This window comes from Schistocerca serialis, chromosome 1, assembly GCF_023864345.2.
Source record: "Schistocerca serialis cubense isolate TAMUIC-IGC-003099 chromosome 1, iqSchSeri2.2, whole genome shotgun sequence".
Taxonomy (NCBI): domain Eukaryota; kingdom Metazoa; phylum Arthropoda; class Insecta; order Orthoptera; family Acrididae; genus Schistocerca; species Schistocerca serialis.
Window position 1 is genome coordinate 15309097 of NC_064638.1, and position 26707 is coordinate 15335803.

At 39.0% G+C, this 26707-nt stretch overlaps 1 protein-coding gene across 1 annotated transcript in view; it reads left to right on the top strand.

Moving 5' to 3' along the window:
* The window catches only part of LOC126460181 (molybdenum cofactor biosynthesis protein 1-like), a 95117-nt gene that overhangs the window by 11374 nt on the left and 57036 nt on the right, over positions 1-26707 (top strand). Inside the window, exons 2-3 of the mRNA XM_050095906.1 lie at positions 7593-7813; positions 19748-20003. Of these exons, the coding sequence (XP_049951863.1) occupies positions 7593-7813; positions 19748-20003 (477 nt within the window). The remainder of the gene's footprint in view (positions 1-7592; positions 7814-19747; positions 20004-26707) is intronic.

The following is a 26707-nucleotide window of genomic DNA, read 5'->3' on the forward strand; positions in this document are numbered from 1 at the left end:
ATTCCTGAGGCTCCTGCTTGATACAAAACTATCTTGGTCCTCCCACTTCATGCTCCCTGCAGCATTTTCGATGGGTGTGAACCCTTCACCATCTTGGCTTCGTGCGGCAGCCCATCTTCACCTTGACCTTCATTCACTTTCTGAAGACACTGCACGAGGCTCGCTCTATTGCATTCAGTTTCACGACCTATGCATGGAATTTCGCAATAGTATCTTTATGTACACTGATGGCTCTTTGACTGACCATGGTGTCGGGTGTGCCTTCAATGTCAACCAACATTTTTTGGTACTGACTTCTGGCACATTGCTCAGTATTTACAGCAGAGCTCTTCACCCTGTATCAGATCATGGAGTACATCTGGTGACATACTCCTTTCAACTGTGTCACTGCTCAGACTCTCTCGGCACCCTTCAAAGCCTCTGTGCACTGTAGACTGTCCATCCCTTAATGCACCAGTTCCAGGAAAGCTTCCACTTGCTCACTTCTTATGGAGCCACTGTGATGTTTATGTGGGTTCCAGGTCATATCGGTGCAAGAGGTTGCTGACACTGCTGCCAAAGCTGCATTCCTCGTACTTCAGCCCAATAATTCTTGCATTCCCCCTGATGATCTCTTGTAGCTTTCTGTCAGGAGGTGGTGTCACTTTGGCATCGCCACTGGTCCTCCATTCATAGGAATAAGCTCTTGGTTATTAAGCCTCTCCCAGTGGCTTGAACAACCTCCTCTCGGTCCTCCTGCGGCGAGGAGGTCATTTTAACTAGGTTGCATATTGGGCACTGCCTTTTTAGCCATCACCATTTGTTAAGTGGTGCTCCCCCACTACTTTGTGCACATTGCACCCAACTTTTAAGTGTCTGCCGTTTCCTGACGGATTGCCCTTATTTTTTTACCGTTTACGTTCCCGTTTGGGTTTGCCATCTGAGTTATTGGCCGTTTTAGTGAACAATGCGTGGGCTGTCGACCGTGTTTTACTTTTTATCAGTTGTAGCAATATGGTGAAGGCCATTAAATTTTTAGTTCTGGGCCTCCATTTCCCTATTGCGTACTTCGTAGACCTTTCTCCACGTCCCTGTTTATAGCTGTCCTCTCTTCTGTCATTAAACGTTGACATGTAATCGTTTTTAACTCCTCTCTTCATCTTTGTGTTTCACAGTTTTGGCATGGACACATATGACCCTAGTTGTTTTTGCACCCTAAAACAAAATGGGTGAGAAATACAAAGCACATACATTCTTTTGTCGACTTATGTCTTTACTTCCCCTTGAGACCTCAAAATATGTCGGGGAAAAATTCTAAAATGTGTCTGTGGAATCAGAGAAATATCAGGGAATTTCACTTGGAGAAACTTGTGGCAACCCTGATTTTAGGTTTTCATATATGGAAATTATTTTTGCTTCTAGTATTGCAGTTTTGAATTGCTGAGTTCATCTTAAACTAACTCTTGTTATTAATCACAAATACCATTAGGGAATATAACTTCTATAGGCATGTAAGTGTGAGAATCCATGGGTCCCTGAAGAAGCTTTTTCAAGATGTAGAATAAATATTTTTTTCCGCTTAGCTGAAGTACCTCAGAAGATTATGCCATATGAGTAAACTGAGTGAAAGTGTGTTAGCAGTCCTTTGTCCAGTTTTATACAGTAAGAGATTTCTAAGCACAAAATGGGCGGAACTGAGCTTCTCAGTTAACTGACCCACATGCTGGTCTCACACGTGATTGGTATCTGCATACCCAGTAACTTAGAACACGGGAGCCTAATTGCCCATTTATCCCTACTTTTGATATTCATATCTGTAAGTCGCTTTTATTTCTTTAGAACTGCACAATACAAGTTTTTAGGCATTAAGCTGGTACCTGTGGATCAGTACAAGCCTGTTCTGTTATTCTCCTGGATGTTTCTGGTATGGATGAGTTTAGATCTTGCATCAATAAGTTTGTGACAGTGCAAAACGTTAGAGTTTTTCCAAAGCCCTCCAGTGCCCCAAGTAAATCATTTTTGTGGACTTGGCAGCAAACACTGTGTGCCACACCATATTCTATGTTCTCCCTTTTTGAGTTTAATCTTATTCCTGTCTTATCATTTGTTAATGTGACCTTCCATTTTCTGTAGATAAAGTACAACTCAATCCATGCAAGGGGAAGACTTTTAATGCCATACTATTTTAGCTTCCCCTCACAAAATTATTTAATCTAAACAGTCAAAGGCTTTGGAAAGATGACAGAGGGGATAATTTCCACTATTTAATTCTACTGGAACTGAATTTGTGAGATATTTTGTTGGATTCTCAGTATAGAAGCCTTTACAGAAGTCAAACTGTATTGTTAAAAAGTTATTCTCTGAATGGTGGTCCACCATTCTAAGTGGATTTAGGTTAAAATACTATGCAGAGGTGAAGAGGCTTACAAAGGCTGGAATAGGCTGGTAAGCTGCACCAAAGCAGTAGTTGGATGAAGACCACAACAGCAGACTTCAACTCAGTTTATTGATGGAAATCCAGCTCTTGCCGAAATTAGCTCTCTCTCTCTCTCTCTCTCTCTCTCTCTCTCTGTGTCTCTCTCTCTCTCTCTCTCTCTCTCTCTCTCTCTGACACACATACAAACACAAACACACACACACACACACACACACACACACACACACACACTCTTCCTTCTAGCTACCACTCCATCTCTCTTACCAGTGTGTTCGCAAGGTGATGGGAAATATGATTCATGCCCGGATGATATGGTGGCTCGAGTCTCACAATTTTTGATGAATGCACGGTGTGGCTTTCAACATGGCATTCTGCAGTTGACCATCTCATTATTTTGCCCACCCATGTCATGAATGGTTTTCTGCAGAAATCCCAGACTGTCGCCGTGTTTTTCGATTTGGAGAAGGCCTATGACACCTGCTAGAGAGCTAGTACCCTCCATACTCTTCACATGTGGGGCTTCCGTGGCCACCTACACTGTTTCCTTCAGACATTTTTAAAAGACCGAGTTTTCGAGGTGCATGAAGGGTCTGCCTTGTCGGACACCTTTATCCAGGAAAATGTTGTGTCTCAGGGTTCCATTCTGAGTGTCATTCTCTTTGCTATCGCCATTAACCCTATAATGGCCTGTCTCCCACTGGGCATCTCCGGCTCCCTTTTTTTTTGACGATTTTGCCTTCTATTGCAGTTCTCTATGAACCTGTCTCACTTAGTGGCATCTTCAGCAATGTCTTGATTGTCTTTACTCCTGGAGCATCGACAATGGCTTTCACTTTTCCACTGACAAAACTGTCCTTATGAATCCCACGAACGCTGACTGCAAATTTGAATGTCCGTCTGGTTATTTCACCTGTTGTGCTGCCATTCACAAACAGCATTCCAGGAGGTGTTTTCCTACAGGATAACACTTGCTCACATACTGCTGTTGTAAGCCAACATGCTATAGTGTGTCAACATGTTGCCTTGGCTTGCTTGATAACCAGCTCTACCTCCAATTGAGCACATATTGGACATCATCTGATGACAGCTTCAACCCATCCACAAACATCATTAACTGTCCTTATATTGGCCAACCAAGAGCAACAGGCATGGAACTCCATCCCACAAACTGACACATGACACGTGTACAACAGCGTACCAGCATTTACATTTACATTTGCAGTGGTTTATCTCACACTCACATTGATCTCTGATCCTGCAATGTTAATCACTTTACATATGTTGTCTCAACAAATATATTCCTGGTATTTCATTACTCTACATTAATTATTTTTTGGTGTTGCAAATTTTTCCGTCAGTGTACGTGGCCTTTCTTTAATCATCCCTGGTGCAATGCAGAATTCTCTTCCCAGTAGCGAGAAAATGCCGTTATTCCAATTTTGAAATCAGATAAATTGCCTCTTCAAACGGACAGCTGTCGTCCAGATTGTTTACTCAGTGTCCTGCAAGTTACTTGAACATATGGTTAGTCGAAGGCTGTATTGTGTCCTTGAATCCCCGGATCTTTTGGCTTTGATCCAGGGTGCTTTTCGCCAAGGGCGCTCTACTGAAGATAATTTAGTCCACTTGAAGTGTGCTATTTGAACAGCTTTTGCTCAGCATCAGTTCCTTGTTGCAGTTTTCATTGATCTGCGTGTATATCTTATGATACCACATGGTGCCATAACGTCCTTGCCACCTTAAAGGAGTGGGGCCTCCATGGCCCACTCCTGATTTTTATCCAGAACTTTCTTCCATGTCACACTTTTTGGGTACAGGTTGGTGCCTCCTGTAGCATCCCCCCTGCAGGAGAAGGGGCTTGCACAAGGTTCTGTTTTGAGTGTCGCTTTCCTTTTTGTGGCTATCAATGATCTGGCGGCAGCTGCATGACATATGGTGTCCCCATCTTTTCTGTTCATCCACGACGGCTATTGCTGGAGGCAGAATGCAGGGAGCAATACACCAAGCACAATCCTGCGGTTTCACTCATAGCATCCATTTTTTGGCTGCCATGTCTTACGTTATGCATTTCTGTCATTGTGTTTTTTAGGACCGGTCTTTGATGCCTAGTTGACATGGCTTTCCCGTCTTTCTCAACTGAAGCAGACATGTAGGTCGCACCTGAATGCTCTTCTATGCCTCAGCGACACCGACCGCGGTGTGGTCCACTCTACTTTGATATGGCTGTATGCAGCATTGGTGCAGTCACACCTAGATTACAGGAATCTCTCATATGACTTTTTATTAGCTTCGACATTAAGTCTGGATTCGATACACTATTGTGGGGTAAGACTGGTAACAGGTGCCTTTGGACTAGGCAGCAGTTCCACTATTGTGGGTTCTGCACCATCAAAAATTGATGGCAGCTGCTCGCCCATAGTACCCTAACTGTCATTTCCTCTTTCCAGATACGAGATCTACCTCTGAAAATGGCAACACAGGTCTGGGGTTACGATCACCAAGTTTGAGTCTTGGTCCAGCACACAGTTTTAATCTGCCAGGGAGCTTCATAACAGTGCACACTATGCTGCAGAGTGAAAATCTCATTCTAGAAAACTCTTTATCTGTAATTCTCTTTACATATTGGCTATTTTCTTCACATATGGGGGACATGGTCTCATCTGAAAAGTGAAAGCAAGCCTATAAAAGAAAAGGGGGGGGGGGGGGGGGGCAGTTCTCTATTCTTGAGCAGAAACCCTCTTTTTTTTTAAAAAAAAATCCTTTGCAATTTGGGTGAGTTTATGTTCAATCCTTGCACCCAATTTACTCTTCCATCTACCTACTTTTTTTCTCGTCAAGCAGAACGATATTTATGCCCGTTGCTTAATACCTGTTTGTATCACTTACAATGCTGGTATTTATGAATTTTTTAGCATTTGGCTCCGGAAAGACCATTTTTCTTTGTAGTGAGGTCTTGCCAACAGCAAATTTTCTGGATGGAAAGTCGCTCAATCTGCTCATATACTTTAAAATTTAAAAGTAAATCTAGCAATGCTAGAATGTATACAAAATACTGATATACCCATTTTCAAGTTGTTGTTTAAAGATTCGCGACTTTTAAAACTTACGTAGATTATCTTTTTCATGATAGAACTTTACATAAGAAGTTATTAAGAACATTGCGAATATCACATGAGGAACAATTGAATGACTAAAGCAGTGTAGCCGGCCGCGGTGGTCTAGTGGTTCTAGGCGCGCAGTCCGGAACCGCGGGACTGCTACGGTCGCAGGTTCGAATCCTGCCTCGGGCATGGATGTGTGTGATGTCCTTAGGTTAGTTAGGTTTAAGTAGTTCTAAGTTCTAGGGGACTGATGACCACAGAAGTTAAGTCCCATAGTGCTCAGAGCCATTTGAACTAAAGCAGTGTTATCAACCCTCATTCATTGACACATGTAATAGATTCATCGAGGCACTGAAGTCCAGAGCTGTTGTTAAAATTTCTGAAATTAAAGGTATATATTACCTAATGAATGTATTATTTTGGGGTGAAAGAGCACAATAATTATTATTTTTGGAATGTAATAATTCACTATGGCTTCATTTTAATTCTAATAAGTTTCACACTGTAATGAAACATTGTCTAAATGCCTCTCTCTCTCTTTCTCTCTCTCTCTCATTTGTTATAACTTACCGCTGTTATTTTGTATTTGTATTGCAGTCATTACATTAAAATTGGCTATATTGATTCTGCAATTTATACTATTATGTTATTGCTAAGAATTGATTTAAAGAATAAACGTATATATTTATTTGTAAGATTTTGTAAATTTATACCACTGGAACTCTTTCAAAATATTTGATTGCATAATACTGCCAATAAATACAATGACTTTCTTTCTTCTACTTATGATTGTAATAGATGTTGGACACTTTGACTCCAAGTATGTTATACAGAAACACAGTGATTTTTTACAAAAGGCAAAACTATGTGTTCGATGAATTGTGGAGAGGAGGGTACGTGATGTATTTTAAGTAGGTTATAAAGAGTAACTATAACAACAAAAACAATAAATTATTGATAAAATTATTTAATTGAATAGATAAAAAATCTACTCACCAAGCGGCAGCAGAACATACCCATAAAAGACTGTTGTGATTGGCAAGCTTTCGGAGCCAGTGCCTCCTCCAGACAGAAGCATTGAAGGGGAAGGAAGAAGGGTAAAGGAAAAGGCCTGGAGAGTTCCAGGAAAAGGTGTAGGTTTTGGGAAAGTCACCCGGAACTGTGGATCAGGCGAAAAATAGAAACGACACATGTCATATAGCAGCTATTATGTAAACACTGTTCAGCTTTCTACATCTGCATGACTACCACCAAAATATCAGTTAGGATAAATGGGCATAGGCATAGTGTATATACTGGAAACTCACAATATCCTGTTGCAGAGCATGCACTACAACATGGCATATGTGACCTCGACACTTGTTTCACGACACATGCCACCTGTATTCTTCCGCCAGACACCAGTTTCTCAGAACTCCGCAGGTGGGAACTAGCACTACAACGTGTCCGTGGTTCTCACCACCCACCTCACCTTAATTTACGTTAATTTCTCCTGTCTCAGCTTTTCTTCACTGTAATTTCTCTTTGCTTCATTCCGTTTTAGCTTTCTACATCTTTCATTGTCTTTCCCGTCTATTTTCACTGTCCCCTCCCACAGCTGTTGTATACAATATGCTTAGCTTCTCACTCTTATTAACTCATGTATAGTTTTAGAAGTAATCTCTGTCTTGCATATTACCCTGTCTTCCACCTTTAAGCTCTCAGGTTTCCGAATCTTGCCCGATGCAGTCCCCAACAATTAGTCTTTCCTTCTCATCCTGTACGGTAAGTCACCCATGACCCACGGTTCTGGGTAACTTTCCCAAAATCTACCCCTTTTCGTAGACCTCTCCAAGTCCTTTTCCTTCACTCTTCTTGCTTCCCCTGCAACCCTTCAGCCTGAAGAAGGAGTCACTGGCTCCAAACACTTGCCTATCACAACAGTCATTTATGTGTGTGTTCTGCCACTGCTTGGTGAGTAGATTTTTTATCTATCCAATTAAATAATTTTATAAAGAGTATCTGTGTGTGATGTTTTTATTGGTATACAACTTGTTATAAACAAAACTTATTTTTACCATTTAATATGTTTCCAGATATTTTCCAGTGGTAAAGATGAAATTAGGTTGATTGTACTTGGTTCTGACAAGACACAGAATCCACTTGATTGCCCAAATGTGAGTGTGGAATTTCCTCTTGCACTGCCTACATGGCACATGATATCTTTTGTGGAGAAATCTTTACATGAAAGAGAAATAAAAACAGATTGGATAGATGGTGTTGTTGTTGGCATGCAAGTGTTGAAAGATGAGCTAGAGTAAGTATTTAAAGCTGTCTGTTTCATGACATTCCTGGAACATGTCCCAGAATGTGTGTTACACAAATCACAGTGACATAGTTGTGACTTTATAAACTTGAATCAATATGTTTTTGTAATGAAAAAGAAACAGAAGGCACAATACCTGCAGAAATAGGAAATTTTTTTGTGTGATTTTACTGTGTGTTGTTCTGGTCTTCAGTCCTGAGTCTGATTTGATGCAGCTCTCCATGCTACTCTATCCTGTGCAAGCTTCTTCATCTCCCAGTACCTACTGCAACCTACATCCTTCTGAATCTGATTCAGATTCAGATTCTTTATTAGTCATTCAGCATTGTTACATGCAATAGACTTCGTCAGTTCACTTAACTTATTAATTTTACAAAAAAAAATTTTTTACACATTTAAGTTGATATTAGGCATTTCTAAAAATTCTTCTAATGAATAGAATGGATTGGTTAACAAGAAGTTATGAACATTGTCTTTAAATAATTTGTCAGGCTTGATTGACCCATTTTTAGACAATTTGTTATATATTTTAATTGCCATATACTTATGACTATTGTTAGTTTTGGCTAATCTATTTTGTGGCAACAGCAGAGAAGTACACGTTCTTGTATAGTAGCCATGTCTTTCATTTGTTACACTTAAATTAGGTAGTTCAGCAAGTATGTAGTTAACACTGTCAAGAATATATAAATTAATTACTGTTAAAATTCTATATTTAGTGAACAATGGTTTACAATGTGTTCTATTATCTACCTTAGCCATTACTCTGATTGCTTTCTTCTGGATCACCATAATTTCATTTATTTTTCTGCTGTTTCCCCAGAGTACTAACCCATACCTTAAAACAGATTGAAAAAAGGCAAAGTACGCTGTCCTTACGTACTCAAATGTCACACAACACATCAGTCTCTTCAACAAATATATAACTCTTGACAACCTAACCACTATGTGATCAACATGAGAGTTCCATGTTAGACTGTTGTCAAGTACAATACCTAAAAACTTTGCCTTTTGTTTTTCTATTTTTGTAGACTTTGATAGACTGAACCACATATTCTGGGTCTTTTCCTCATTTAATAGCAGACCATTGGCATTAAACCATGATGTTGCATTTTCTTTTGCCAATTTCATATCACTTACAAGGTTATCAAGTACATGGTTTACAGATAGAAAAGTTGTGTCATCTGCATACATATATGTCTTTACATCTATATTTCCTGGTAAGTCATTTATGTGTACAAGGAAAAGAAGTGGTCCCAATTTAGATCCCTGTGGCACTCCATGTTGAACCTCGAGTATGTTTGACAGATGACTTCCTGAACTCACCACCTGGTTCCTTTTATTGAGGTATGATTTGATGAGTTTTAAACTTTTATCACATATTCCATAGTACTCAAGTTTAGAGAGCAGAAGTGAGTGGTCAACACAGTCAAAAGCTTTGCTCAGATCACATAAGGTTACCTGTGCGTGCGCATGGTCCTCAAATGCTGCTAGAATGTCTCTGACTAAGAGCTCTAGGGCATGTATAGCTGACCTTCCTTTTCTGTAACCAAACTGTGATGCACTTAACATACCATTTAGTTCTAGGTACTCATACATCTGCTTATATATTATGCCTTCAAAGACTTTTCCTATTACTGGAATTAGTGAAATTGGTCTGTAGTTTGCAGGATCTGATTTGACACCCTTCTTAAAGACTGGAGTTACCTTGGATAGTTTGAGAGGATCAGGAAAAAACCCTTCTATGAGACACAGGTTTATAGAATACGTTAATGGTGCTGCAATGTAATGTATGATTTCTTTAAATAGATTGTTTGACATATTAAAAATATCTGTACTGTATGAATTTTTCATTTCTTTGACTATTTTAAGAACTTCATGTTGGCATACCTCTCTGAAGTGTTTCAATGATGATCCGGCCCTATTATGATTTAGGTTTGCTCTCTTCAGATAATCTATATATGTTACATTGGGTTTACTGATCAGCTTTTTGATATCATCAGCACAGCTTACAAAATATTTATTGAATGTATCTGCTGGTATTGGGACTGTCTTGTCGAAGTTTCTGACTTCACCTTTAACAGTATTAATTACTGACCAGGCTGTTTTGCATTGGTTTTTACTATTTTTTATGAAATTTTTGTTGTATCTTAGTTTCGCTAATTGCAACTCTTTCTTATACAGTTTCTTAGTGATTTTTTCAAGATCCTTAATTTCATTAGAATTGTTTACTTTGGCAAGGCGCTTCAACAGCAGTAGCTTATTTTTTAGATTCTCCAGTTCTTTGGTGTACCAAAATTTACCTTTTCTTGTTTTATGGTATTTCTTTTGAACAAGATGGGCTTTTAAAATACCTGTTAAGTAATTGTGGAATGTTTCATAAACTGTTTGGGCACTGGAATCACAGTTTTGAAATAATTTGTCCCAGTTTGTTATGCTCAACTGGTGTGCTAGTTTTATGAGATTGTGTTTTGTTAATATTAAGGTATTAGATTTTGTTAACTTTTGTCCAGCCTTGCTCTCATCTCCTTTTATAAAATGTCTTAACTTTACTGTTAACATGGAGTGGTCTGAGAAAACAAACTCCTTTACCTTGGTGGAGTACATATCACGAGCACAGTTGACAAAAGCATTATCCAAGCACGCTTGTAGTCTTGTTGGTTCTGAATTTACATGATGGAAGTTGTGCTGCCTCAGCATATTCAGTAACTTATTTACACTGGGTTTGTTACATGTTACATCAAAGCTTGAATTAAAGTCTCCCCCAATTACAGTTACATACTGTTTCCATTTCGTTATGTAGCAGAGTACACTGTCTAAATTATCTAAAAAAGTTTTATCATCTGAGTCAGGGGAATGGTAGATACATACTATGATAAGTTTCGTTATATCACATATGATCCCGGTAATTTCAAAGTGTTTCTCTACACATGCCCAACCAAGATCTAGTTCTCTACACTCTATTTCATTTGAAACATAGATAACAGTACCACCATTACGGTACTGAGATCTGCAAAAACTGTTTCCATATTTATAACCTTCTGGTACATAGTATTGTCTTTGTTCTGGTTTAAGCCAATGTTCTGATATACATAAGAAAGAATACTTATTCTGTGGCAATGACTCATCCAGAATTTCAACTTTATTTTCAAGACCCTGAATGTTTAAAAATAGGATGTTGTTGTGACTTATCTGTGAGTTAGCAGGCTGGTTTTTCACATTTTTATTTTCTTCTTGGCTTGAAACCATAAAAAATTATCACTGAATGACACAGATGTATTTTTCCTTTGGCTCCTCCTTAAGCATTGCTGTGTTGCTGCTCCAGTCGTTGTTGGTTCTGTTACTGCTGCTGCTTCTGCTGATAATGATGGTGCTGCTGCTGTTTCACTTATTTCTGGTGTTTGTTGTTCCATAACTGCTGTGCCTTTCTGTGAATTATTAACATTTGGAGTGTTCACTTGCATTAATAAAATTTCACATTTGTCTTGGAGAGGTGTAGCTTCACTGATAGCAGATTTCACATTGGATTCTACAGGATACACACACTTCCTGTCCATGAGAGGTATGACTTTTCTATCATCACACTGCACATTTGAGATTTTATTTACCAGTTCTAAAATTTTGGTTACTATTACGTTTTTTCCCAGTACATTTAGATGGGAACCATGTGTTGTGTGAAATCTTTTCCCTAAGTTGCTGATGTTCACAAATGTTACATTTTCAAACCGCTTGCAAATATTTTGCATCTCTTTATTTGCAGTTTCAATTTCTTTATTTACACAAGACCATTCTATCAAGTCGTAACGGTGTGGCACTGAAAAAACAATAACATTTGTTCCTCTCAGCTCATACAGTTTTCTTTTTAGCGAGATTAAGAGATCGTTTTTTTCGTTCCTAGCTATATCATTTGATCCCGCCAGGAAGATGGAAAAGTCCTTTTTGCTCAATGAGGAAATTTTTTCTTGACTCATTGACGTAGCAGCACTGAATTTTGCTCCTGGTTTTATTGTACAGTTAAAACTAAAATTCTGACTACTTGTACGCCGAAATTCAGCGGCTGTATTTCGTCCTTGGCTGTCGGCATACAGTTCAATTTTACCGGTACTTGCTGTTCCGAGATTGCCTGTTTTCTGCCTATCTTTGCAGTAAGCGAAGTCTTGTTTGGCACTATTTATTATGTCTTTCTTGCTAACACATGTCGATATTGTCTCAGTAGAGCAGCTTAGCGGTGGAAGATTTTTCGTGAGCACTTTCGCATATGATCTTTTACTTAACTGCTGCTGAAATATTCTATGTTTTACCTTATCCACAAAGTCGTTTGATTTTCCCCATGGTACACTCGCATTGTTAACTTCACTTTCACAATCCGTAGTCGAAAGAGCTTGAAAGTAATTTTCGTTCACTATATTTATGTTTCTTTCGCCGTTTTCTGTATCTTGTATTATCTGTTTGCGTCTTTTGTAATTCACTTCCGTCCAATTCTCCGACATATTCGTGCTTTCATGGCGCGAGTTTTTCATGTTCCGTTCACTTTTTTCTTCTTTAAGTTTCTTGATATCCATCTTCAAGGAACTGATAATAAATTGTAAACTAGACACCCGTTCGCTGAGCTTTGTAATTTCATCCTTACAACTGTCACAATTTTTCTTTTTCACGGCAAAATTCACACTTTTTCTCGGATACGCACAACGAATTTTTACACTAGCCGCCATCTTACCAGCCATTACTGCTTAGTGTATTCACCTCTTGGTCTCCCCCTACGATTTTTACCCTCCACGCTGCCCTCCAATACTAAATTGGTGATCCCTTGATGTCTCAGAACATGTCCTACCAACCGATCCCTTCTTCTGGTCAAGTTGTGCCACAAACTTCTCTTCTCCCCAATCCTATTCAATACTTCCTCATTAGTTATGTGATCTACCCATCTAATCTTCAGCATTCTTCTGTAGCACCACATTTCGAAAACTTCTATTCTCTTCTTGTCCAAACTATTTACCGTCCATGTTTCACTTCCATACATGGCTACACTCCATACAAATACTTTCAGAAATGACTTCCTGACACTTAAATCTATACTCGATGTTAACAAATTTTTCTTCTTCAGAAACGCTTTCCTTGCCATTGCCAGTCTACATTTGATATCCTCTCTACTTCGACCATCATCAGTTATTTTGCTCCCCAAATAGCAAAACTCCTTTACTACTTCAAGTGTCTCATTTCCTAATCTAATACCCTCAACATCACCCGACTTAATTCGACTACATTCCATTATCCTCGTTTTGCTTTTGTTGATGTTCATCTTATATCCTCCCTTCAAGACACCATCCATTCCGTTCAACTGCTCTTCCAAGTCCTTTGCTGTCTCTGACAGAATTACAATGTCATCGGCGAACCTCAACATTTTTATTTCTTCTCCATGGATTTTAAAACCTACTCCGAATCTTTCTTTTGTTTCCTTTACTGCTTGTTCAATATACAGATTGAATAACATCGGGGAGAGGCTACAACCCTGTCTTACTCCCTTCCCAACCACTGCTTCCCTTTCTTGTCCCTCGACTCTTATAACTGCCATCTGGTTTCTGTACAAATTGTAAATAGCCTTTCTCTCCCTGTATTTTACCCCTGCCACCTTTAGAATTTGAAAGAGAGTATTCCAGTCAACATTGTCAAAAGCTTTCTCTAAGTCTACAAATGCTAGAAACATAGGTTTGCCTTTCCTTAATCTTTCTTCTAAGGTAAGTCGTAAGGTCAGTATTGCCTCACGTGTTCCTGTATTTCTACAGAATCCAAACTGATCTTCCCCAAGGTCGGCTTCTACTAGTTTTTCCATTCGTCTGTAAAGAATTCGTGTTAGTATTTTGCAGCTGTGACTTATTAAACTGATTGTTCGGTAATTTTCACATCTGTCAACACCTGCTTTCTTTGGGATTGGAATTATTATATTCTTCTTGAAGTCTGAAGGTATTTCGCCTGTTTCATACATCTTGCTCACCAGTCGGTAGAGTTTTGTCAGGACTGGCTCTCCCAAGGCCGTCAGTAGTTCCAATGGAATGTTGTCTACTCCGGGGGCCTTGTTTCGACTCAGGTCTTTCAGTGCTCTGTCAAACTCTTCACGCAGTATCGTATCTCCCATTTCATCTTCATCTACATCCTCTTCCATTTCCATAATATTGTCCTCAAGTGTATCGCCCTTGTATAGACCCTCTATATACTCCTTCCACCTTTCTGCTTTCCCTTCTTTGCTTAGAACTGGGTTTCCATCTGAGCTCTTGATGTTCATACAAGTGGTTCTCTTATCTCCAAAGGTCTCTTTAATTTTCCTGTAGGAAGTATCTATCTTACCCCTAGTGAGATAAGCCTCTACATCCTTACATTTGTCCTCTAGCCATCGCTGCTTAGCCATTTTGCACTTCCTGTTTATCTCATTTTTGAGACGTTTGTACTCCTTTTTGCCTGCTTCATTTACTGCATTTTTATATTTTCTCCTTTCATCAATTGAATTCAATATTTCTTCTGTTACCCAAGGATTTCTACTAGCCCTCGTCTTTTTACCTACTTGATCCTCTGCTGCCTTCGCTACTTCATCCCTCAAAGCTACCCATTCTTCTTCTACTGTATTTCTTTCCCCAATTCCTGTCAATTGTTCCCTTATGCTCTCCCTGAAACTCTGTACAACCTCTGGTTCTTTCAGTTTATTCAGGTCCCATCTCCTTAAATTCCCACCTTTTTGCAGTTTCTTCAGTTTTAATCTACAGGTCATAACCAATAGATTGTGGTCAGAGTCCACATCTGCCCCTGGAAATGTCTTACAATTTAAAACCTGGTTCCTAAATCTCTGTCTTACCATTATATAATCTATCTGATACCTTTTAGTATCTCCAGGGTTCTTCCATGTATACAACCTTCTATCATGATTCTTAAACCAAGTGTTAGCCATGATTAAGTTGTGCTCTGTGCAAAATTCTACCAGGTGGCTTCCTCTTTCATTTCTTAGCCCCAATCCATATTCACCTACTACGTTTCCTTCTCTCCCTTTTCCTACACTCGAATTCCAGTCACCCATGACTATTAAATTTTCGTCTCCCTTCACTATCTGAATAAATTCTTTTATTTCATCATACATTTCTTCAGTTTCTTCGTCATCTGCAGAGCTAGTTGGCATATAAACTTGTACTACTGTAGTAGGCATGGGCTTTGTGTCTATCTTGGCCACAATAATGCGTTCACTATGCTGTTTGTAGTAGCTTACCCGCATTCCTATTTTCCTATTCATTATTAAACCTACTCCTGCATTACCCCTATTTGATTTTGTGTTTATAACCCTGTAGTCACCTGACCAGAAGTCTTGTTCCTCCTGCCACCGAACTTCACTAATTCCCAATATATCTAACTTTAACCTATCCATTTCCCTTTTTAAATTTTCTAACCTACCTGCTCGATTAAGGGATCTGACATTCCACGCTCCGATCCGTAGAACGTCAGTTTTCTTTCTCCTGATAACGACATCCTCTTGAGTAGTCCCCGCCCGGAGATCCGAATGGGGGACTATTTTACCTCCGGAATATTTTACCCAAGAGGACGCCATCATCATTTAATAATACAGTAAAAGCTGCATGCCCTCGGGAAAAATTACGGCCGTAGTTTCCCCTTGCTTTCAGCCGTTTGCAGTACCAGCACAGCAAGGCCGTTTTGGTTATTGTTACAAGGCCAGATCAGTCAATCATCCAGACTGTTGCCCCTGCAACAACTGAAAAGGCTGCTGCCCCTCTTCTGGAACCACACGTTTGTCTGGCCTCTCAACAGATACCCTTCCCCCCCCCCGTTTGTGGTTGAACCTACGGTACAGCTATCTGTATCGCTGAGGCACGCAAGCCTCCCCACCAACGGCAAGGTCCATGGTTCATGGGGGGAAGGATTTTACTGTATGAATGTTTTTTTACAGTTTTTCAGCTCAATAATTAAGGAGGTATTGATACAAGGCTTTGCCAAAAATCCATCTGTCACGTACAATTCCAGCCCTGTGACTGGCATTCCCTACCCCACAATATGACTGGGCCATCATGAAAGCAGCCACATCATTGTCAAATTCACTGAAACTACTGCATAGCAATTTACTTGAGTATGGCTGCTGTTGTGGTCTTCAGTTTGGTTTAAGCACTGCGTCAATACCTTCACTTCATAGCACTCGGAGGTCGCGATCTGCGACTGTTTTTACAAATGGCAAGAGAACTTTTCCTCTAGTTGCTTGTTTTTCAGTGAAAGATGCAAATATTTTAGAATGTAGTGCCTTATGTATATCTGTTAGAATAGCCACAAGGTCTGAAAGTTATTTTCAAATGATTGAGCTCTTCTACAGAGTATTGAAATTCACAGATTCTTCCAACCTGGTCCCCCAATGTCTTACATACTCCTCTTCCTCCATGGATTGTTTCCAGCATTTGGAGATGAAACATTAGGCAGCAAAACGTGCCTTATAACCAAAATCTAATGAACATATAATTAAATTAACCAAAGATGTAATGTTGCACTCTCGGGTAAGACTGATCTTGAATGCAAAGCCAAAGTGGAAATTAAATGTACGCTGCAACATTCATCACACTTTTTGTTATTGAAATTATTCACAGTGCCATAGGGAGAACTGAGTTTATGTGTTTTATAGAGTCAGATACACGCTGTGGCACAGGGTGCTGTCCGTTATTCTCCTGACTATGATGTGCAGGAATGGTAGTCTTCCTTCTTCTTTGGTCTCCATAGTGAATTTGATTTTGTGGCGTGTGGAGTTCAGATGTACAAAGAAGTCAAGAAGTTTGTCTCTTCCATGAGGCCAGATGACAAGTGTGTTGTCCACATAACTGAAGAAGAAGAAGAAGAAGAAGAAGAAGAAGATGGATTTCCATTTGGATGACATCAGGGCCTCTTCCTCGAAGTGCACCGTAAACATATTCACAATCTCTGGTCAGAGTGGGCTGCCTATTGCGACTCCATCTGTTTGCTGGAGGGGGGTGTGCCACGAGTCAGTGAACTGGGAAAGTTGACCAAGTAATATGCGTGACGTGTCATACCTCGACCGATATTGAGAACAGAATAAAAAATTCAGAGGCATTACTTTTCAGCACTCCCATGCATATTCTGTATGCAAGAAAAGCTTATGGAGCAGGTTTCTCATTCAGAAATTCTATTTCAGTGTTGGTTGTTTACACAAAGACCGTGTTAAGCATAATGGAAGAAGGAGAAATGTTTATCAGCATTCCAGATTTGGCAGTGGCAGGCTCATGGTCTGCTGAGACTCTGGTTTATTGTTTCACTATATTGCTGCTTGCATTGCTCAGAATCTCATTTTGTGCAAACATAGAATTGGTAGGTTCAGGAGGGCCATGCTAAATGCCTTGCAGGGCCTCAGTAGTGCCACCCAACTAGCACCTGAGAGGGCAGACAAGTGTTCGCTCATGCGTACGTGATCCTGTAGTGAAGTTGTGTACATTTAGTCAGGAAGTGGGCTTGTATACAGTGAGACAAGTATCCACACAGACAATGTGATGGCATCTGGAGCAGCACAGACTGTCAAGCCCTTAATGCAGCTCTAGAGAGAGGTGAACTGACAGTGGTGCAACTAACAACAATGCCAGACACAGGAATGGCACTGTGTCATCGTATCAGATGAGTCTCGGTTCTGCAACATCGTCACAATTGATGTACTTGTGTGTGGAGGCTCTGATGCCAACAGACCTGGCCAGATTGTACCTGTCATTCTCATGCGGGTCCAGCATGTGATGTGATGGTATGGGGTGCAACTGGATACATGTCACAACCTCTGGTTCACATAGCCAGTAAATTGGACAGCAGCCATTGCATTTGTGTTTTGTTAAGGCCTATCACTGTGCCCTATTTTCAAGGGCTCCGTGATGTTATCTTTTAACAAGATAATGCAAGACTACACATCACCTGAGCTGTACTGAGCTACCTCGATACAGAGAGTGTTCCACTGTTGCCATATCCAGCATTTTCTTCAAATCTGTCACCTGTGGAGAACGTCTGTTCACAGGATGCCAAGAGATGGGTATACCACCAGTCGCCAGCCACCAGTCGCCAACCACTACAGTTGATGAACTCTGACATATGACATACAGTTGAGTAGCATGAAATAATGTACCCGTGGCTGTAATCCAACCTCGATTTGATATCCAGTGTGATGAGAGCTGTTCTGCTGTTCCAGTTTCAATACTGAAATTCATATATTATTTTTATGCTATCCTTACCAGATTGGACTGTGGTGTCATACAGCATAAAATATCTTACAACGTGTTGAATCAGTGATGAGAAGTGTAGAACACCCAGCAGGGGAAAGATGTTGGCAATGAGACAGCTTTTATGTAGAACAGCAGTACAGTGTTTTAGAGTGCATAATGCTTCCGCAGATTGAGAACAAAATGTGTGGTTTGCTGTCATCCATTTTCACAAACATAGCCTTGAAAAATAATGTTGACATTACTGTGCATTTCACTCTGAGGCATATTGCGCTCTGAGAATGTTCATCGAATTCAGTTACTTTGTATTATATTTCAGTAACAGTGACATAATAGCAAATTGGGCTGTATGAGTTTTTATGGATTGTTTTTTCCAGAGACACACTACCATTTCTTCAGATTTATTTAATTTGTGTATAAATCCTTTCCAGCATATATGCTGTACACAAAATGTTGAACATAAAATGTAGCTATCTGCTGATTTAACATCTTGCTGAGTATACCAGTACAATGTTTTGTTGTAACAAAGAGTTCAATGTATTTTACACACTTATAAACTTATTTATACAGTTATAGTAATTTATACCATTACATTAATGTTGTACCTTAATGTTCTGGAAGATGATATTATAAGGAACCTCATACTTTTCCTGGATGATAGAGTTGTCTATAATGAATTATTGCCTGAAAAAGATCTGCACAAATTTGAGTCAGATCATAACATTTCAAATTGGTCCAAAGATAGGCAACTGAGTTTAAGTTTTCAGAAATGTAAATTGGAGCACATCACAAAACAAATAAAAGACAGTATTGTATGACTACATTATCAAATAATCACAGTTTTAATTGGTCAACTCATACAAATATCTGGATGAAATGAAATGGTGACATAGACTCACTTGTAGGCAAAGCAGAATGCAGACTTCAATTCGTTGGTAAGATACTGGAAAATGCAATCAGTCTATAGAGGACATTGCTTACAAAATACTTGTGTGGCCCATTCTAGAATATTGCTTAAGTATGATCCATAACAAATAAGGCTAATGGCAGACATTGAATGTATACAAAATAGTGTAGCATGATTGATCATAGATTTATTTGATGCATGGGAGAGCATCAAGAAGCTACTAAAAATTAGAAATGCCAGACAAGTGAAGATTGACGCCAAATATATGACAAAACCCAACTTATGAAATTTCAGGAACCTGTATTAAGCGAGGTATTTAGGGATTATACAATAACCACATATGTATCATCCTATAGGGACCATGAAGGCAAGATTAATTACAGCATGCACAGAACCATTTAAAGAATCATTCTTCCCACACTCCACATGAGCATTGAATGGGGAAAAACCGTAATGTGTGGTACAACAATGTACTTTGTCGGACAAACCCACAGTGGTTTATACAGTGTGCATGGAGACATGGAATCAGTTGACAGTAGCTGGGTAATGGTTCATATTGATTCCCATTTCCCTGTTGCAGTAGGTGATCTTATGCCTCTAATTATTTTTTCATTGCTATCTTAACTTGCATTCTTCAATTCAGTTTATTAACCCTTCTTATCTCTTTGTATTAGGGCAAATGTACAGTTAACTTTTAAGGAATTTGTATTTTCAATTTATCAACTGGAGTTTTGTTTCATATGCAGCAGCAATGTTACAAATTATTTGTTTCAGTTTCTTTAGAATAATTTGCTGTTTCACAGGTGCCTTGAAGGAAATGAAAGATCTCGAAAGTGTCTTAATGACAACCGATGGCCTCATATTGACAAGACAGCTGGTTGCCTTGCAGAGGGCAGGGCTTGACGGTCTGAACATCAGCTTAGACACCCTGCAGTCCCAACGCTACAACCAGATCACGAGGAGGAAAGGCTGGGAGTGTGTCATGGCTGGCATAGATATTGCCTTGCAACTTGAATACGACCCTGTGAAGGTATTACTAGTGCAGCTGTCACTGCATGCAGACTTTCATAAACAAAAGATATAAATCTGTTGTTAAGAATATCAATACAAGAATCACCATTTTAAAGCAGTACGCCCTCACCCTCGCCCCCATCCCCACTCCCACCCTCACCGCTGTCTCCACACTGCAGCTGTAAGTGAAGGAAGGTATATTAAGACAGAAGAAGTAAATTTTAGCTGACGATGCTAACAGTTTTGTAGTTTATACAACATAAAAAAGTATACCTTGCAAGTTTACCAATTAAATAACTTATATTTTCCTCCAAAGAGAGTCTTATGAGACTCAAGATCTTTACAGTTTCTCTTTTTTTCTTTTGTGTCTTTAGTTTAAAATAAGTTTCCTCTATTGTGGTGTTGTTTTGAAAAAAATACTCGATTGTTTGGAAAAATTATTCTTAATTCTGTAGTCACAGTTTTGTTGTGTCTAAGTACTACTGGTTTCAGTAGCGAGTACCAGCATCAGTGCATCTTATTATCAAAAATTTCTTTGCAAAATAAAAGCTGACCACTGTGGCCGAGCGGTTCTAGGCACTTCAGTCCGGAACCGTGCTGCTGCTACGGTCGCGGGTTCGAATCCTGCCTCAGGCAGGGATGTCCTTAGGTTAGTTAGGTTTGAGTAGTTCTAAGTCTGGGGGACTGATGACCTCAGATGTTAAGTCCCATAGTGCTTAGAGCCATTTGAACCATTTTGCAAAATAAAAAGCTTCTGTACAACTGCAAACTAGACATACCACTTTCAGGGTGCAGTTCACATCTATTGAAAGCACAACAGTGACCTTTACTTTTAGTAGATAAGACACCTACTGGGGTAAGTGACTTGATGAATGCACACAAGAAGTTGTCATTTATTCCATATGTAGCTGCCATGCAGAATCATATTTTGTATTAGTTTGTCCTTACTCTTCCAAAAGGTTAAACCTTGTCTCTGCAGCCACAGCTTCCTCTCTTCAGCAGTTGTCTTCATCTCCATGTGTGAAGAAAATCCCATTCATTGATCGTATTGTTTAAGTAGGATGTTCTCAGTCATCCCCTTGTTTTCTTACGTATGATCTTGCCTTCAGAAATGTTTTTTAAAAGATTATCATCTCCAGTTAAGTGTCCAGTGTATTTTGCTTTGCTCTGCCCTATAACTTTCAGTGGTTCTTTCTTCTCTCCTATTTCCTTTAATTTTTCTGTCAATGCAGCTAGTTCTTGATCTTCTCCTCCAGAACCACATTTCAGCAGGTTTGAGGTGAGCTTCCTTTGGCTTTTCTAATGTACAGATTTTGCATCTGTGTGTCAGAACACTCCACACAAAGGTCTTTACAAATATTTTGTTAATGTGGAAGCTGATATGTTTATTCAGTTGCAGCTTCTTCTTATTTTGGAAGGAACTCTTCACCTGTGCTATTCTTTTCTTGAATGCCTTGAAATATTGATTGTTTTCTTGCAAAATGCTACTGAGATAGCGAATTTCAGTTCCTTTCTTGAGTTGCTCATTGCCTGTTCTTGTGTCAGTCCTACCTCCACCTCCTTTCTTGTCTGTAGCCATAACTTTTGTCTTCTTTGTATTCATTTTTAGCTTTAGTTTTACCATTTCTTGATTTAAGGCCTGAAACATTTTATTTAGTTCCTACTCTGATTTACTATTGCGATGTCGTCAATCTGCAGTGTATATGCATGCAATTAAGTTTCCATATCGACATCATGCTCCAAAAACCACTTAACTGTGTGTGGCAGGGGGTACGTCTCATGCCACCAACTGATCCCCTCTGCCTTGTTCCACTTGTGAACAGTGCTTGGGAAGAATGACTGTCAGTACGCTTCTGTATTATCTCTAACTTCTCAAATTTTCTTCTCGTGATCATTTCGTTAATTGTATGTGAGAGAAACTATTATGTTGTCAGACTCTTCTCGGAAACTACTCTCTCGAAATTTGGGTAGTAAATCTTTCCGTGATGCACAACTGCTCTCTTATGGCATCTACCACTGGAGTTGCTGAGCATCTCTGTAATGATCTCACAGTGACTAAATGATCCTGTGACAAAACACTCCGCACTTCATTGGATCTTCTTTCTCTCTTCTGTCAGTCCTACTGGGTAAGGACATGGGGGTAATTTACATTCACTTAAGATTCTTCCTGTGAATCTTAGTCTGGCATCTGCTTTTCTATTGCTGTTTTATGTGGTCATCCCACTTTAAGGTTGCTCTGGATAGTTGCTTCTAGATATTTTATGGTAGATTCTGTTTCCAGCAATTTGTCATTAATAGTGTAGTTGTACAGTATTGGATTTCTTTTCCTGTGTGTGTGTGTGTGTGTGTGTGTGTGTGTGTGTGTGTTACATTTATTTATGTGCAGTGTCAACTGCCAGAGCCTGCATCATTCACCAATCCTCTGCAGGTCATTGTGCAAATTGATACTGTCTTCGGTTGTTGCTACTTTCTTATGGACAAGTGTAGTACCTGTGAACAATATTAAGGAGCCTCTGACACTTTCTACTGGATCATTTATATACATTGTAAATGTAATGGTCCTATCACATTTCCTTGCAGTATTCCAGAAATTACCTTTTGATTCTTGTCATCTTTTCTTTGTTGTTGTTATTACTTCCTTGATGAACATATTAAGGAAGTAAGGTGATAGAAGGCACCCGTCTCTCACTGCCTTTCTGGTTTTCCTTCTTCCATATCCGGTTCAGTACTCTGACTTTTGTATATACTCAAAATTAATCATCTGTCCTTCCACTTTGGACATTACTTTAAGGAATGATGATATAATGGTAATCTGTTTATTAAACAATATTTTAACGATACACTATGCTTTCTGATCATATAGTGGCTTGATGATGGAGTTTGATACTGAAATTAGCAATCATTAGACAAAATAAAAGTGAAGCTATAATAAAAGAAAGTAATATTTTGGATCATGTCAGTCGTTGTTCCAAACAACTGCACGTCAGGAATAGGTTCAAATGGCTCTGAGCACTATGCGACTTAACTTCTGAGGTCATCAGTCACCTAGAACTTAGAACTAATTAAACCTAACTAACCTAAGGACATCACACACATCCATGCCCGAGGCAGGATTCGAACCTGCGAACGTAGCGGTCACTCGGTTCCAGACTGTAGCGCCTAGAACCGCACAGCCACTCCGGCTGTCCAGGAATAGGTACTAAATTATTTGTCCGCTGATGACCTCACAGCTTAGAACACTAAAACACAAATGTTAATTGTTTGTTATGTGCCCTGGTAGAGTGTACAACTGTTTACAGTTCACGATTGGTTGTTGGAGATTGGGCGTTACTCACATAGTGTATTTGGTGCACAGTGCAGAAAAAGGCAGTGTCCAGAAAAGAAAACAAGTGTAAAGGCAAATGTTTCATGACAGGATGTTGTGTCACCATACTTGGAAGACAATTATAGCCAAAGACAGAAATTTAAAAGAAACTGGCTCATTTGAGCTGCGGAGACCTAGTCGAGGATTCTCAGTAGATAATTGTTAGCAGAGTAGAATTTATAAAGAGACAATGTCAGTTCGTGTGAGGGAAGGTTGATTGGTAAGTACCTATCAGCTTTCTCATAAAACTCACAATTTGAAGAATACACATCAAGGAAAAGGTAGAAGTCCAACAGTGTCAAATCTAGACAATAATATCGATCATGCAACAGTTTTGCAAAATCCCCAGTTGTACTTACTTTACTTACTTACTTACTTACTAACTTACTCAGATTTGCTGTGTACCATACAAGGAACTGGTTTCCACTAGTTCACTTGATCAGCTGCCAAGTTCTCACCTTCCTTCAAGTTTGTGTCCATGGATTGAAGATTCATTGCAAAAGTTCCAGGTGTTAAAAGGTCTTCCTGTACATCTGTATCTGTCCATTGATTTCCACAACAGTGTTGATTTTGGGATTCTTCCACCTTACATGCGTAGAACATAACCTGCAATCTTCAGTCTTCTTTCAACAATAATTTTGTGCAGGCTGTGTAGACCTCGTATTCTCAGCACTTCATCATTTGTAACTTGGTTGGGTTGACATCTTCAGAATTCATCTCTAGCATTGTTGGTGAAAAATATGGAGACTGTGTGCTGATTTTACTGACATTTTCCAAGACTCACACATATAAACAATAAAGGAGTACAGTCAAAGCTTTGTTGACATATTACAGACCTAATTGCCATATGGACTGATTTTCCAGTTCTGCTGGTGATTTCTGCATCTGTGACCTCATTATTACATATAAAGCTACCGAGATATGGCAATCTGTCAACATCTTGTAGTATCTTCTATTGCACTGTAATCGGGGAAGAGACGAGTAATTTCCACTTACTTTGCACATTCTGTTTGCCTTATCTCTATTAATTTTTAGCCCTACACAATAGGGCATTTAATCAGAAAGCAGATAAAAATTAAGTTGATGCCTTCCAAGGAGACGGTCTCTACTAAGTCTCTACTCCTTCAAGTCTGACTATGTAAGTGTAGACCAGAGATGGTTTAAATTCAGAGAAATAGTATCGACATCAATTAAGAGATATATACCAAATAAATTGAAAGGATACCAAATAAATTAAAATGGTGGTGCACAAAATATGTCAAAACTCAGCTGCAGAAGCAGTGAAAACAAGCATGTCAAAATTTAAAAGAATGTAAAATCTTCGAGATTAGCGATGTTTTACTGAAGCTCGAAACTTAGAGTGGGTTTCAGTGCAAGATGTCTTTAATAGTTCCCATAGTGAAACTTCGTTTTGAAATCTGGAAGAAAATCCAAAGAGGTTCTGGTTGCATGTGTAGTACACCAATGGCAAGACACAACCAATACCTTCACTGCGCAATAGCTGTGGTAATGTTACTGATGGCAGTGCTACTAAACGTGTTACTAAACACGGATTTCTGAAATTTCTTCACCAAAGACAACAAAGTTATTATTGCAGTATTCAAATCAAGAACAACTGCAACTGTGAGTAACTTAGTAGTAGCTCTCCTCAGTGTCATAAAGCATTTATGTTTCTTTCAGAGAATGTTGATACAATAGCTCCATTAGAAATCATATATAGTCGCTCATTTGATAAAGATCCATACCTAGAGACTGAAAAGTTGCTCAGGTCACACCAATGCTCAAGAAAGGAAAGAGGAGTAATCTACTAAATAACAGACTCATATCACAAATGTTGATTTGCATTAGATTTTGGAACATATATTGTGTTTGAATATTATGAATTATCTCAAAGATAATGATTCATTGATAAATAGCCAAGATAGATTCAGAAATATTGACCTTTTAAAACACAGCTAGCTCTTTAGTCACACAAAGTAATAAGTGCTGTCGACTGGGGCTCTCAAATTGATTCCATATTTGTAGATTTCCAGAAGACTTTTTGAAACAGTTCCTCACAAGCATTTGTAATAATATTGTGTGCCTATGGTGTATTGTCTCAGTTGTGCAACTGGATGTGTGGTTTCCTGTCAGAAAGGTCACAGTTCATAGTAATTGATGGAAAATTGTCAAGTAAAACAGAAGTGATATCTGACATTCCTCAAGGAAGTGTTATAGACCACCTGCTGTTGCCGATCTACATTAACAATTTAAGAGAGAATCTGAGCAGTCCTATTAGATGATGCTATCATTTAGTCTTGCAAATCATTTACTGTCTTGTAAAGCGATCAGATGATCAAAACGAACTGCAAAATGATTTAGGCTACCTATCCATATGATGCAAAAAGTGGTAACTGACCTTAAATAAAAAAATTTTTTATGTCATCCGCATGAGTAGTAAAAGGCATCTACTAAATTTTGATTACATTATAATTCACGCAGATCTAAAGGCTGTGAAGTCTACTGAATACTTAGGAATTACATTTACAAATAACTTAAATTGGAATGCTCACATAGATAATGCGGTGGGAAAGCAAACAAAAGACTGTGATTTAATAGTAAAACATTTAGAAGATTAGGATTACTAAAGAGACTATCTACAACTATACTTGTCTGTCCTCTTTTGGAGTATTCTGCATGGTGTGAGATCCTTACCAGATAGGACTGACAGAGGACATCATTTAAAAGTTCATAGAAAGGCAGCTCATTTTGTATTATTGGGAAACAGAAAAGTGCATGCCACAGATATCACATGTGAATTGGGGTGGCAGTCATCAAAGGAAAAGCATTTTGCTGGAGCAGGTTCTTAAAATTTCAATCATCAACTTTCTCCTCCGAATGTGAAAATATTTTGTTAGAGCCCTCTTACATAGGGAGAAATGGTCATTGTAATAAAATAAGAGAAATGAGAGCTTGTACGGAAATATTGAAGTGTTTGTTTTTCCTCAAATGCTGTAGGGGAGTGTAATGGTAGATAAATAGGTTGAGGGTGGTTCTCTGAACCCTCTGCCAGCATTTAATTGTGAATTACAGACTAGTCATGCAGATATAGATAATGTAGATAGGCTTTCAATATTGTGCACCGATTCTATAATTTTATACATTGCTCAAATACTTTCGTGGCGCTTTGGAGTGACCCCTTTAAAATAACAATTTACCAGTCTTCTTAATATGTATTTTGGTAACCAGGTTGATAAGAAGTTACAACAATACTCTCTTATTACTCCCCAGTTTTGGGTTTTATTAATGAACAAAATCGCCGCAGTGTTCCATAACAATTACGGGCTGAAGTTTCCTGCTGATGGAACCAATATGATTTT